A 15,100-nucleotide genomic window follows, 5' to 3' on the forward strand; every position below is an offset into this window, starting at 1 on the left:
CTTTTTGCTTTTCATCTCTAAAAACAAAGGGATTTGATTCTGAGAGTCTCCCCAGTTCTAAAATTCAGTGCTTTTATAGCCAAGACTATATATGCATATATATAAATGTGAAAACTAGAGTTTTATTAATATGAAAACTAAGTTAAAAGAAAGCAATGAAAGCAAAATGAAAACTTTTTTTTTCTCCCTGAAGAAAACTTGAGAAATGTATATATAACTAACATGATTTTTTCCTCTGGTCACTGATTTTTTTTTTTTTCTGTCTTTTTAGGGCTGCACCTGCGGCATATGGAGGTTCCCAGGCTAGGGGTCTAATAATCGGAGCTGTTGCTGCCCGCCTATGCCACAGCCACAGCAACGCCAGATCTGAGCCACGTCTGGGACCTACACCACAGATCACAGCAACGCTGGATCCTTAACCCACTGATCAAGGCCAGGGATCAAACCCACAACCTCGAGGTTCCTAGTCGGATTCGTTTCCACTGCATCACGACCGGAATTCCCTCTCGGCATTGATTTTGATCCCTGACTATTCCTCCTTCTCCCCCATTGCTATTAAAATAAAATTAAAAAAAAAAACTCCTTTAAGGATTAAATGTTCCATTTAGTTTTTTAATCATCCCTGAAATACTGTCCCATTAACAGAAAGTGGGGTCAGAAGCACTTTATTGATGGAAATCCCTTCTATGTGCTTCCAAGGAAAACAAAAGCATCGTTAATATCAACAATATAAAAGAAGTCAACAGAAATCCAACCCAGAACAAAAGCAAACCAGTTCGTTCTATGTCCCCAGCACTGATCAGACACAATTGAAGTGCACCAGGCCATTTTCACACATTACTTGGAGTGCAGATTTATTTGGATTTAAGAATCTCCTCAACAGATTACATCAACCTCACTCCATTTCCTTCCTTAATAAAACTGTGACTGGACCAACATCAGGCTTTTAAAATTCTAGAAATAATAGAAAAGTAAAAATAGATTTCCTAGGGAAATTCCTCTCCTAAACCTGACATGGTTTTTGCTGCCTCCGTGAAATCCTTCTCTTTGGAGTAACTTGGTAGCATAGTTTTTCATTTTTGTTTTTAAACTGGATTCATTACAAGGGCACTGAAGTAGAATGTCAGCTGATTTGTGGAGCATGAACTTTTAGGAACAGTCAGTTACCTCTGCCGCAAAAGGAAAAATGGCCGATGCCTGTGGGGACGCTGGAAGTATATTTCATCATGTCATTTAAGTCTGAGATAGCACACCCTCATTGAAAAATGAAAGAAGAAAACAGAATGGTATGAGAACTCTAGAATCATCTGCAGCACTTTTAACCCATCCTGGTCAGAGAACCGCTCGGTCTAAACCTGAGGGGTCTGCCCCAGGGTGTCAGAGTGGTCACGCCCTCCATCTCCCCCCCCACCCCCCTTAGTAGGATCCATTCATAGCTACTCACTACTGCAGGATTTGACCTGAGAAATGCTAGGATTTATTAACTCAGCAGTTGTTTGGAAAAGTCCCTAAATAATCTTTGCCCTTGGCCAGCAAGGGGACTGCTCGTCTCAAGTTCCCAGAAGCAGCTGGTGAGGTTCTCAGCCAAGTTCTTCAGGTGCAGGAAGTCCTTCAGGACAGCCTACTTGGACGTGGCATTTACAGATCTTGAAACCAGGCTTCCTGGATCTAGGAAATGTTATTCCTGACTCCTTCGACCCAGACGCTGGCTAAAATTGAGTTTTTATCCTCTGTAGGTGATCAGTCTTTCTTTTTTGTTCTTTCTAGGAGCTGGCATGGTAGTTAAATTTTTCTAAAACAGTCATATTAATATGTTCAAAAATCCACTGCTGAGTCTCAGAGAGAGGATCACATCTGGCCATGAAAATCTTCTTCTCTGCAGGGTTGCAGTCCATGCAGCTGTTACTCACAGGATGGAAAAGTGTTCTGTCCTGCAGGGGTCAGAAGGACAAGACAAGACTGACATGATACACGGTGAATGGTTAGAACCCCAAATACCCAGAGGAAGTACAGTGTCCCTGTTGACATTTCAGCCTATACCCAGAATGTGAGAGCTAGCCCATCTCCCAAATCAAACCATGGGAGGGGGGGGGCTGCCACAGGGAATGTGGTTTCCTAGGACCCTTTGGCATGATGTGGGACTTCCAAGCAGGTCCAGCTAGAATAAACAGTTCATTCATTCATTGATTTTTTTTTTAAAAATTGCAATCCATTCATTTTTGACTCTTTGGTAAGAACTTCGCTACATACTTGGATTTTGAAGGTGAAAAGAACCTGAGGCTGCTTGTCAAGTAGCAAATGGGTCTGCATACAGAAATGGTACTTTAGTAAATACCACACACACACTGACCCATATCAGACCAGAGGAGGCCTGATCTTCCCAAGTATTGAGCCTTCAATGGAAAAGGGAGACACAAGAGGACCAGGAACCAGTGAGCTGAGTGCTGGGCCACCCAGTTCCCAGGGTGAACACAGGGCTGGGGGGATGTGGTGCCAGGCCCTGTCTCAGTCAGTGCACGGACTCAAATATGTTGATTCTGTCCCCTCCCAGCCCCTTTCTTGACCTCACAGCTCTTCCTTGGTGCCATTCTCAGTGCTGCTGTAAAGTGGAGGAGGTGGTGTCCACTACACCCATGATAAGAGCACAGCTCTGTGAATGAAGGTGCTACCCAGGCACAAAGTATAAGCGGTGAGCAGGCCCACTACCTGAATAGCCTCTATTTACACACAGCCCACGTTACTGTGCAAACAGGGAAAGGGTCTCTCATTAACTAGTAATAAACACTTCTGTCGCTTACAACGTCCGTGCATTTAAAACATATGCCCATAACATGTAAAAACGTCCCTCAATCACTGCTTAAATTTTAGGAACAAGTAATGTTTTTAGCTTAGAAAACATTTTAGAGGTTCCGATTATCATCTTTTAACGGAGGGATATTGGACGCGCAGTGGTTTTACAGTGAAAGAGTTTCTTGAGGAGCCCGTGTCAACATTTCTGGGCTACCCTGGCTGTCAGCCAATATTTAATGTCCTTTAGGACCCGGATGTTTGCATAGGTTGGTACCTGTGAGGGAAGGAAGAAGGAAGGCAGGTGCCCAGAGCCTCCTTCGCCTGTTTCTACCTTCAGTGTCAACACAGGGCTACGTGCAACATGAAGGCTCTCTTTTCTCTTCCGTCCTTTCAAGTCTCCAGCGTTTGTGGCAGATTTTACCTCCCTCACAGCAAGAGGGCTCCCGAGTTCTCCTGACCGTTTTCTTCACCCTCTGCTTCACTAGCTGCTGTTTGACCCCAGGGCTGCTGGCAGGAGCTTTCCCCTCCTCCATCCAAGTGGCTGCTGATGCTGAGGGTGCCTCACAGACCCCGCCCCCAGTCCCCAGGGCCCCCTCCCCCTCCTCCCCAGTATCCCTCACTCTTGGCTTCAGCTCCTGATTTCCATCTGTTTAGCTGCACAGGCCTCATATATTTAAATCATTTTTTCAAAGCGCATCCTTCAGCTGTTATATTTGTGAAAATTCTTTGTGACCTGCTAAACCCTAAAATTTACTTTGTTGCACACCATGTACTTATTTTTCTTCTCAGCCACCTGGATTTCTTCTTACTGTCACCCCTGGATTTCTTCTTACTGTCACCCCTGGGCTGCAGTGGGAACCCCCACAGACTCACAGTTTCTCTCCTCAAACACATGTTCCCATAAAAACTAAAAAATGAGAGGGGGAAAAAAAGGAGTAGAACCTGCTTTTATGCTCTTCCCTCCTTGGCTTGTGTGTCTCAGTGCAGGTGCAAAAGCCAAACCAGATTCTCTGGGCATTTTTTTTTTCCCCCAAACATTACTTTCTGAGCCATAAGTTGATCCTGTTCTTCCAAGTCTCAGGTTGGGACTCCTGCTCTGGCCGACCCAGTGTGCTCGCCAGGACGGGGTGGGGTGTGCAGATTTGGCATTGCCCCAAACCATTCAGAAGGTGTTTTCTGTGATTTTATCTCGTGTTCTCATAAAAGTTGAAAAGTGGAATTCCCTATGTCCATCTACATCTGAGAAGCTTCATCAGTAAAATGAGGGGCTGGAACGTCAGCCTCAGGCCTCTCCCAGCCATGAAATTGAATGAACTTTTTATTCCAAAGTACACCAGTGACAGGCCTCAAATAGATGCTGCCAGCAATATTCAGTGGACTAGTAGATGGGTTGCTCTCTGGCTGTAGACAGAGCTTCCATGTCCTTGACATGTCCAGCATGTCCCGAGCACAAGCTTCTGGAAGTGTCTTCTATGTCCCCAGAACTTGCATCTTCCGCTTTGACCTGGGGGCTACATACGTTGCCATCATTAGGCTTCTAATTGGCTAAATTTCCCGATTCCTAATTGTCTTTACTGGTGCTTCTCCTGGCTGGACCCGTCATCGTTGGTAATGTGCCTCTTGTCCTGTGACAGTCTTTTATGCTCGGACGTCACAAGAGATGCTGGGGCAGAACCAAATACAGCTTTCTCTCTGAGCTATAGGCTTCCGAGCACTCTGGCAAGTCGGCTGTTCCACGGTAGTCCTCCTGAAAGGATGCTTTTAACTGGACTGTCCTCTGTCCAGTCCTGAGGGAGACAGAGCCCGTGCCCTGGCTGTTCAAGATGTCATGCTGGAAACGCTGTCTCCTGCACCCTCCTGCCCTCCCCAACTGCTGCCTCCCTTGTCTTTTTCTGTCTTGTTTTTGCCTAAGAAAATTAGGAATTCTTGGAATTCCCATTGTGGTTCAGCGGTAACGAACCCAACTAGTTTCCATGAAGATGCGGGTTCTATCCCTGGCCCCATTCAGTGGGTTAAGGATCCGGTGTTGCCATGAGCTGTGGTGTAGGTTGAAGATGTAGCTTGGATCTGGCGTTGCTGTGGCTGTGGTTTAGGCCGGCAGCTGTAGCTTCGATTCAGCTCCTAGCCTGGAACTTTCGTACGCCGCAGGTGCAGCCCTTAAAAAAAAAAGAAAGAAAGAAAAAAGAAAATTAGAAATCCTTGAGCAGGAAATGAGAAAGTTCAGGTCCAGGATTATGGAACCACCCTCCATAGTCAAATCAGGTCAGGCTAAATTCCAGTTGGTCCCCACGGTGAAAGGCTGGGAGGGCCTTTCCTGTGGGTCCTGGCGAGGGACACTTCCTCCAGCAGGCCGGCATCACACTCCAGTGCTGAATTTTATTAGATCCTCTACTTCTGTAGGGTCCAAACTTTGAAAGAACCAGTAGGTTGTTGAAAACATTCCCTACCATGTTTAGGGCAGTAAAAGAGCCAAACACCAAAGATGCCAAGACAATGAACTAGGTATGTGAGTGAGTTCATAATGTATATGAAGGTGATGCTGCGAAGGAATTCCCACATGGTGACGGGAGGCAGTATAGGGCTGGGGCTTTTCTCCTCCGGGACTTGCTCACATTTCTGTCTCGCCACTTGCTTGTCATGTGACCTTAATTCTCTGAACCTCACGTCCTCATCTGTGAACGCTAGATAATAAACCTGCCTCACGAGTTGCTGTGGGTAAAATCAATGGCCTGATGTCCCACTTGTAGTAACAAGCGATAGTCATTCCACACCCCCTCACCTCTTAATGTAATTAGTTTTAGTCAGGGAGCATATCCATTTTCAAAAGGCAGAAAATACCAACCATCTGGTCTGAGACCAGCTACTCAGGACCACCCTGAAATCCTGGCAAAGTAGAATTTGCAAAAATTGGCACCTGCCTCAACCAGTTATCCAACTGGATACTCCTGGTTTCAGCAAAAGATTTATGGAACAAGAGTAACCTCTAATTCCGGACTGAGCTCCTCTGTGTAGTTATGGTTCAAGTTTGTATATGATGCATGTATCTAGGCCCTTTGCCTGAAATACAATATGATCCAGGACATTTGAGTTCAACAAATATTTATTCAGTGCCTTTTATCTTCTAGTGTGTATTAGGAAGTAGACATAGAAAGATAACCTAAGATGCATCCCCTGGCCCAAGAAGTGAGGGAGACAAGTCCATAAACAGGACATGTTTGGAGTAAAAAGTGTCAGTGAGATTGTAGATGTGGGGGAATAGGACGGATAAAAAAGAATGCGTGGGAGTTCCCATGGTGGTGCAGTGGTTAACGAATCCGACTAGGAACCATGAGGTTGCAGGTTCCATCCCTGGCCTTGCTCAGTGGGTTAAGGATCCACCGTTGTGAGCTGTGGTGTAGGTCACAGATGTGGCTCGAATTTGGCATTGCTGTGGCTGTGGTGTAGGCCGGCAGCTACAGCTCCAATTGGACCCCTAGCTTGGGAACCTCCATATGCCGCTGGTGCGGCCCTGGAAATATTAAAAAAAAAAAAAAAGTGCAAACAGAGAGATGTTAACTAGCAGGTACATTTGTGCATTAATTTAGTCAACAAAAATCCATACGGCACCTACTATTTGTCAGGCACTGTTTTAGATGGCTTGGATGTAATGAACTTAATAATAGGAAAATTCCTGCCGTCCTGGATGTTATGTCCTAGAGGCAGGGGTAGGGGGGAGCAGTAGGGCACAGACATAAACAACAAGCATAATAGGTGAAATGCACAGCTTGTTCAAAGGTGACATGAAAAAAATCAATGCTGTCAGGAGAATCTGGAATGTCAAGGGAGGGGCCAGTGTGCAAATTTATTTATTTATTTATTTATTTATTTATTTTAATTAATTAATTTTTTTTTTGTCTTTTTGCTATTTCTTAAGCCGCTCCTGCGGCATATGGAGATTCCTAGACTAGGGGTCTAATCAGAGCCGTAGCCACCAGCCTATGCCAGAGCCACAGCAACGCGGGATCCGAGCCGCGTCTGCAACCTACACCACAGCTCATGGCAATGCTGGATCGTTAACCCACTGAGCAAGGGCAGGGACCGAACCCGCAACCTCATGGTTCCTAGTCAGATTCGTTAACCACTGCGCCACGACGGGAACTCCCAGTGTGCAAATTTAAATAGGGTGGCAAGTGTGTACCTCCCTGAGAAGTTTACATTTGAGCAGGTGACGAAGAACGGAAGGGAGTTGGCCATGTAAACATCTGGGTGAGAAGGTTCCAGACAAGGGAGCAGCCAGTGCAAAGGCCCTAAGCAGGGATGCACCACATGGGTTAGAGGAACGGTGAGGGGGCCAGAGTGAGGGAGATGGTGTCAGAGGTAAGGAGGGGTTGCAGGATGTGCTGGGGCCAGCAGGTCCCTCGGCATGGCTGAAGCACAAGGAACAAGGTAGAGAATTCCAGAGAATGACAGCCAGAGACAGGCCAGGTCCACATCAGGAAGAGACGGGTGCACTGCTAAGGCTTGATTTTCCATGAAGTGTTGGGGCATTTACTACATGATGTTACGGAATCTGCACTTTGGGTGCATTGTGCTGGTGGCAGAGAGGAGGATGGAGTGGGGGAGGGGGGACAGCCAGAGGAGGCCACTGCCACTGTCCAGATTTGAACTGAGGCCAAAGCAAAAGCAACAGGAGGAGCTGGGGGCGACCTAAGACACAATGGCAGGGACATTTGAGGAGTCGAATGTGCAGGGCGTCCTGATGGCTGGGATGTGGGTGTTAAGGCCGAGGAACAGAGAGGATGACAGGGGTTGGGGGGGAAGCCATGTGGAGGTGAGACAGCGTTGGGGACCATGATTTCTGGTGGACATTCATGGGACACCAGGTTTAGATGCTGGGAAGCACCGGGTATCGACTGGACCTCAAGTCAGCTCCCTGTGAAGTGGGGCAAGGTGCTCCCTCCCTCTGACCTGGATGTCAGTGTCACTCCCACTGACAGCAGGTGCCCCCATGACAGAGAAATCCCTCGTGTCCCATGTTCCCAACATGGGTCTGAGGGAAAGGAAGGCTTAGGATTTGAGGCTGGTTTAATCCTAGTTTTATCTCTTGACAATAATCTCTGATGGTTACCACTTTTTTTCATTCACCAGTGATTTAGGTTTTCCATTTGCAAAACGAATGGAGTGGGAGGAGGGGAGAGGGGTGAGTATCCGGCTTCCTCTCCAAGGGTCGTGGAGAAGAAACGGCTGATGTGAATGTCCTTTGAGACCAGTCAGGCAGGTTTTTTGCTGCCTGTCTGCTGCTGGCATCTGGGAGAAACCAAATAACACCTTGACAGGCATAAAAGGAACAAAGTGGTCTCATTGCCTACTCTTTTCCGTTTTTCCTTTGACAGGTATGAGTCGTCACAGGAGGAGAAAATTGGTCTTCCTGCATCAATGGATAACTTGGCCAATCAGACGCGATGCTCCTTAAGGCCCCCACCGACCGACAGAGCCCGAGGTGTGTGTGCCTAATGCTGCTGGCCACCCACCTGCAGCCCTGCCTCCTGCTCCACCACTGGGCTTCTGCCTCTTAGCTGAATTCTGAGCGAGGTCTTGTATAGATAGTCCAGCTCCGGCCTTAGAGTTCATCCTTTCCCCTCCCACTTAAACACTCCAGCTGGCCTCTCGGTTCTTTCCAGACGAACAAGCTCTTCCCTCACCTGAGGCCCTTTTCTAATCTTTTACGGTCCCCCGTTTCAAAGCTAGGTGTCCGAGCAGCCCTGCATACCTTCCTGACCTGGGTAGAAGCCCGTGCTGTGTTTCATGTTATCCTATATACTTATTGTACTTCATTTAAAACGTTCTCTGCTTCCCCACTAGACTGAAAACTCCGAGAGCGGAGAAAACCCATCTGTCCATCTGTTCCATATCTTATTTCCATCTGTTTGTAGCTGTTGATCTCCCCTCAGTAAACCTGCCGGTGGTGGTGGTGGTAGTGGTGGTGTCATGTTAACATAAGAATAGCTACTATTTATTGAGGAGGTATTTATGTATCTCATACTGTTAAATGTTTTACCCAGATTTCCTCATTTTTTTTTTTTCTACTTAAACCACATAAGTGATCTGAAGAGAGAGCGAATGTGGACAGACAGGAAGCCAGGTTCATTTATGGATCAACCAATGCTAATTCAGCACATATGATGTGCCAAACATTGTTTTAGGTACAGGGGATGCTGCATGACAGAAAGCAGAGAAAAATCTCTGCTCTTGTGGGGTTTATTTATTTTTTTAAATTTTTACAGTTTTTTAAAAATGGTATGGCTGCACCCACAGTATATGGAAGTTCCCGGGCCAGGGATTGAATCAGGGCCACAGCTGTGACCGACACCACAGCTGTGATAATACTGGATCCTTTAACGCACTGAACCAGACCGGGTATCAAACCCACGCCTCTGAAGCGACCCAAGCCACTGCAGTCGGATTCTTAACCCACTGCTCCACAGAGGGAACTCCCTCTTGTGGGATTTACATTCTAACATTCAGCTACAGCTAAAGAGCTAAAACAGTACAGGAATCAGGCCACACTGCCATCTTTTCCTGTACACGAACTTACCGGTACACTCATGTCAAGTCAGCAGAAGTTTGTCTGGCATGCGGAAGAAGAATAGCAATACTCACTGAACTCTGACTAAGGGCCGTGGCCTCGGTGCACTGAAATTCTATTCAAGCACCACAATACTCTTCTAAGGTAGAGAGTATTATTAGCCCCGTGTGATAAATGAGGAAACAGAAGTTCCAAGGAAGGAAGTTTCCCATGGTCCCAGAGCTAGGACCCTGTGGATCCATAGCTCACAGCCCAGTCTCTCAGGGCCCAGTGCCCAGGCTCTCGGCCCCTGCCTTGTTTCACACCCTTCTCAGCAGAGTCAACTAGCTGTCCTGCTCCAAACCCACACCTGCTCAGCAGGAAACAGTGGTCCTTGTTAGCAGATAAAACTAACCTCAAATTCTTACAGTTCCAGTTACCCAGATTCTTTAACATTTGACAGTCTAGATCTTGGCAGGTATTCAGTTCAGGAGGTTTTTGTCCATATGCTAGAGCCTGAGAGATGCTTTGATGAAATCTTTCTAACAGTGACTGGAAGATGGCAGTTCAGTGTGTTAGGTAACATGGTCACCAGCAGGAATATTGCTAAGGTGCCCACATTTGGCAGAAGTTGAGAGGACATGACAACGAAGTGCCTTTAGCTGGATTAGATGTACAGATAAACACAGAATGGGAAAGTAACACTCTTGAGAACATAGCTTCATTGCAGGCATGAATGTGCTCCCTTCCCAGGAGAGTTAACCTCTCTCTTCCCTGACAAGTAGGCTGACCCATCAATTTGAATTGAAGATCACAACTTCTTAGGGTATAAGACTTTGTGTTATGTTATTTTGAAAGTGTAGAGTGTGATGTAGATGTTATGTGTTGGTTCTCAGCAAGATGTTTGAAAAATCCCCCTTTGTTTTCTCACGGACAAGCTGGGGAAATGTGGACTAAAAGATAACCCACCGTCGGGTCAGTCTGTATCTGGTTGAGCAACTGCATGCCCTGGACCAGTGCCACCTCTGTTACATGATGGAAAGCTTTGTCCTAGGCCTTGGTCACCAGGTTCAACAACTTAGACGAGGGTCTGAGTAGACGCTGGCCCAGTTCATGGGTGGAACAAAACTATTCAGTTGCTAATATGTTGGATCAAAGAGTCAAAACCTGGCGTTCCTGTTGTGGCTCAGCGGGTTATGAACCTGACTAGTATCTATGAGGATGCAGGTTCGATCCCTGACCTCGCTCAGGAGGTTAAGGCTCCAGTGTTGCCGTGAGATGTGGTGTAGGTTGCAAACTCGGCTCGGATCTGGCATTGCTGTGGCTGTGGTGTAGGCTGGCAGCTGTAGCTCTAGCTCAACCCCTAGCCCGGGAATTTCCATATGCCTCAGGGTGTGGCCCTAAAAAAGAAAAAAAAAAAGTTAAAACCCAGGTTGGGGTAAATCTGGTGAGAGAGAATTTAACAGAAACCAGTGGATAGATACACAAGTATAAAAGGTGAACCACGCAGGTATAAGACTGCAGAGATGTGTCTGTGTAGCAAAGCAAGAGAGAAAGATTGTGCTTTTGGGGGGGGGGGGGCGTGCCCATGGCATGCGGAAGTTCCTGGCCAGGGACCAACCCCTTGTCACGGCAGCAACCTGAGCCTCCACAGTGACAACACTGGATCTTTAACCTGCTGAGCCATGAGAGAGCTTCCTGTACTTTTTTTTTTTTTCTTTAATACCAAAAACTCATTAAGAAGCCAAGAATGTGAAGCTAAGGTAGAAAATCAATCAACTTAAGCTAATTTAACAGGCATATATTGCTCATAACAAAAGGGTGCTAGAAATTTGTTCTATTCTTTGGTCAAAACACACCTAGAATGCTGTTTTCCCTTCTGGGCATCACGCCACCTTCTAGGACCATCTGGAGTGTGCTAAGAATCAGTGTCCAGGAGGCTGAGGTAAGTCCAAATGACGACATCTGAGGAGCTGTGGCAGGAAATTGGACTGTTTAATTGGAAGTAAGGCGTAAAGATCAGACAAGCATTGTTCAAGTGTTTGGAATCTGTCTGGACCAAAATGGATTAAATGTAATCTGTGTGATACCAAAAGGCTTCAGAGCTTTCTATCACTTGGGACTGTCTAGAAATGAATGAGCCGACCAGGGACAGTGTGACTGCCCAAGCATGACCACAAGTCCAGGATTTTGTAGTGGATTTTGAGGTTCATTTGTCAGAACCAGGAGTCAAATTCCAGGCCTCTTAATTAAACTCTTTGTTTCCTCATTTTGGTTCCTAAATCAATACCTAACCAGAATGATTTAAAAATACGACCTTATACAAATGAGCCTTTCCACCAAAAAGAAAATCATGGACGTGGAGAACAGACTTGTGGTTGCCAAGGAGGAGGGGGAAAGGGTGGGATGGATTGGGAATTTGGGGTTCATAGATGCAAACTATTGCCTTTGGAATGGATAAGCAATGAGATCCTGCTGTATAGCACTGGGAACTATATAGTCACTTATGATGGAACATGATAATGTGAAAAAAAAAGAATGTATACATGTATGTGTAACTGGGTCACTTTTGCTGTACAGGAGAAAACTGACAGAACACCATAAACCAGCTATAATGGAAAAAATAAAAATCATTATAAAAAATAAATAAAAATAACAACATTGTGGCCTTCCATCTGGCATCTTCGTGGACCAGCAGGGGTTTATGAGCTGAGAGGCCAAAGCCCTGGCGTGTATCCCAAGTCACAACAAAGAGTCAGATGGGGCCGCAGGCCAAGAAGTCTACCCACTCATTTTTAAAGTCTTGTGACTATTTCACTGTTATCAATTTAGCCTGACAGGCACCTTTTTATCTGTATTTTTCTCTTTGATGTTATTTTTAAGCCCTTTCTTACAGAAGTTTAACTCTAAGGACACCCCAGGGAACAGCTCAGACAATAATGTAAATCTTTCACTTTTGGAGTCTGGGGAAGCTGTGAAAGTGGTTCTGAGACCCAGAGATGTGTGAAGGTTTATCCAGCACAGCTTAGGGTTTGTGAAGGAAGGGCTCACATCAGTAATGAAGCCCATTTAACAAATGCTTGGTGGAGTTCCTGTCGTGGCTCAGCGGGTTAAGAACCCAACATAGAATCCATGAGGACAAAGATTCGATCCTTGGCCTCTATCAGTGGGTTAAGGATCTGACGTTTCTGTGAACTGTGGTGTAGGTGGCAGACACGCCTTGGATCCTGAGTTGCTGTGGTTGTGGTGTAAGCCAGCAGCAGCAGCTGCATCTCCAGTTCAACCCTTGGCCCGGGAACTTCAATATCTGCAAGTATGACCCTAAAAAAAGTAAAAGCAAAACAGGAGCCTAATGCTTATTTTAGGACGTCTACATAGCAGACATCAGGCAGGCCATACAGAAACAAAAGGAAACTGCCCTCAGGTAGTTTACATCTCCCCGAGGCGGCTAACTATGCATAACACAAACGTTCTGAGTACAAAGAAGGGAAGGAAATGGTCCACGAATACAAGAAAAGGGGCAACTCCAGCTAAAGGAGGAGGGTAGAGGAAAGGCAAGCAGGTCAGAACTGGAGCTTTTTTTTTTTTGGCCTTTTTGCCATGTCTTGGGCCACTCCCACAGCAAATGGAGGTTCCCAGGCTAGGGATCTAATCGGAGCTGTAGCCACCGGCCTACTCCAGAGCCACAGCGACGTGGGATCCGAGCCGCGTCTGCGACCCACACCACAGCTCACGGCAATGCCGGGTTCCCTGGCCCACTAAGCAAGGCCAGGGATCAAACCCGCAATCTCATGGTTCCTAGTCGGATTTGTTAACCACTGCGCCATGACAGGAACTCCAGAACTGGAGCTATTAAAGTGATTCTTAAAAATCCCCTGGTGGCCTAGCCATTAAGGATCTGCCCTTGTCACTGCCTCGGCAAACGTTCGATCCCTGGCCTGGGAACTTCCACATGGTCAAAAAAAAAAAAAAAGTGATTCTCCATCTGGCTGCCCATAAAGAACTTTCCAGGATCTTTTAAAAAATACCAATAACTAAGCCTCCCCTTCTAGAGCATCAGTCTGTCCTTAGGCCAACAACGCACTACATTTATAATTGTATTTTTATAGTGTTTGGGTACTTGGGATTCATAATGTTTAAAAAAGATTTTTTTTTATTAAAGAATAGTTGATTTACAATGTTGTGTCAATTTCTGCTGTAGAGCCAAATGACCCATTCATACGTATATATACACCCATTTTTTCATATTATCTTCCATCATGTTCTAGCAAAAGTGACTGGATATAGTTCCCTGTGCTGTACAGCAGGAATAATGTTTAACACTTGCTCTTTTTCTTCTTCAACATTTTTGACTATTCTTGGCCCTTTCATTTCCATATAAATTTCCGAATCAGTATATCAATTGCCGCAAATAAACCTGCTGGAATTTGACTGGTTTTGCATGAAATGTAAGCACCTGGTTCTCACCTGGTTGAGAACTGAGAATGGGTATCCTCACACTAGTGAGTCTTATTACCCACGAACATGCTAGATTTTCTCTATATTTTTAAAAATTATTCTTTGTGATGCTTTGTAGTTTTCCACAGAAAGGCCTTGCACATCTGTTGTGAGATTTATTCTTAATTATGTGGTGCTTTTTATGGTCATCAGTGGAATAAGTTTTGAATTTCATTTTCTATTTTTTTGTTGCTGGATCCAGACAGTTGATTTTCTTATATTTACCTTGTATCCAGGACTATGCTAAATGTATTTAGGGCCTCCTGCCACCGACAATGGTACATGCTCCCCTCTCTCCCCTGTTTCCCTACCCAACTCCCTGCCAAGATCTGGAGGGGGGTGGGCAGGCATCACCCAAATAAGCCAGTTGTATTCAAATTCTCACTTCAGGGTCTGTCTGGATCCAGCAACAAAAAAATAGAAAATGTTAAACTAGACATATGTTAAACTTCCATAAACCGTTTCCTTCCGAGGAAGGGACTCTTGACTGGGGGGGTGACAATGGTTGACATTGCTATGCCTGATAATGTACCTCACCACCAAGCTCAGGGTACAAAGTACACTTGTCACCCACAGGCATGGAAGCTTGATCACTGGGTCAGGCATGTGCTGGGAGTTTCCCTCAGTTTGGCGCTCCTCGTTATTGTCTGTTATACTGAGGAGGACAATAAGAACCGCACTTGTGAAATAACTCATTCAAGATCACATTAGTCTCAGGATGAGCTACGATGTCAAGACCTGACAAGCAGCTGTGATGCTGATCAGATGGTGCGGGGCAGGATGAGGACTGGGGAGAAGACAGCGCATCTTCTCAGTGAGAAGCCCGGGAAAGTATAAACCTGAGGGAGACAGTGACCAGAGTTTGTGGGCACTTCCCTGACCTCAGGACGGAAGACGGTTGGTGGGGAGGGGGGAGACAGGTTGCAATAGTCCAGGGTAAGACGGGGGGTGGGGGGGTGCTGCCCAGAAGCGTTGAGGCAGGGAAGGGGTCCTGAGTCTTTGACGGGGAAGGGTTCACACGTCCCAGTGACTGACTGGATGTGGGGGTCAAAGACCAAGGACAGTTTCCTGTCTCAGATGTCTTTTGGAAGGTCTGGTGATGATTTGATTAGTTCTACTGTCTTTCCAACAATTCACTGTTCTGGTAGCGGGGGTCCCCCTGGTGGAAGAAACCGAGAAAGGGCTTCTTATCTGGGGTGCCGCTGTGGCAGGGACAGCTGGGAACCGAGTTACGTGGAATAAATTTTGAATTTCATTTTCTATTGCCTG

General features: G+C 46.0%; 1 protein-coding gene and 1 long non-coding RNA gene across 24 annotated transcripts in view; one reads left to right on the forward strand and one right to left on the reverse strand.

Moving 5' to 3' along the window:
• Positions 1-11,964, forward strand: part of LOC146396501 (uncharacterized) — a 111,934-nt gene extending 99,970 nt beyond the window's left edge. For 4 of the 6 annotated variants that reach the window (XR_014826544.1, XR_014826546.1, XR_014826541.1 and 1 more), the window contains one exon: positions 8,163-11,964. This is a non-coding gene — a long non-coding RNA (uncharacterized LOC146396501). The remainder of the gene's footprint in view (positions 1-8,162) is intronic. The other 2 variants (XR_014826542.1, XR_014826553.1) reach the window with 2 other exon arrangements.
• The window catches only part of GALNTL6 (polypeptide N-acetylgalactosaminyltransferase like 6), a 1,215,026-nt gene continuing 1,200,517 nt past the window's right edge, over positions 592-15,100 (reverse strand). For all 18 annotated transcript variants that reach the window (XM_084994758.1, XM_021072445.2, XM_084994753.1 and 15 more), the window contains one exon: positions 592-1,931. In XM_084994758.1, coding sequence (XP_084850884.1) covers positions 1,764-1,931 — 168 coding nt within the window. In that variant the 3' untranslated portion in view covers positions 592-1,763. The remainder of the gene's footprint in view (positions 1,932-15,100) is intronic.

This window comes from Sus scrofa, chromosome 14 (genome assembly GCF_054392235.1).
Source record: "Sus scrofa isolate SSC_HxYL_T2T_F1_AM1 chromosome 14, Sscrofa_HxYL_maternal_Yorkshire_Landrace_v2.0, whole genome shotgun sequence".
Lineage (NCBI taxonomy): Eukaryota > Metazoa > Chordata > Mammalia > Artiodactyla > Suidae > Sus > Sus scrofa.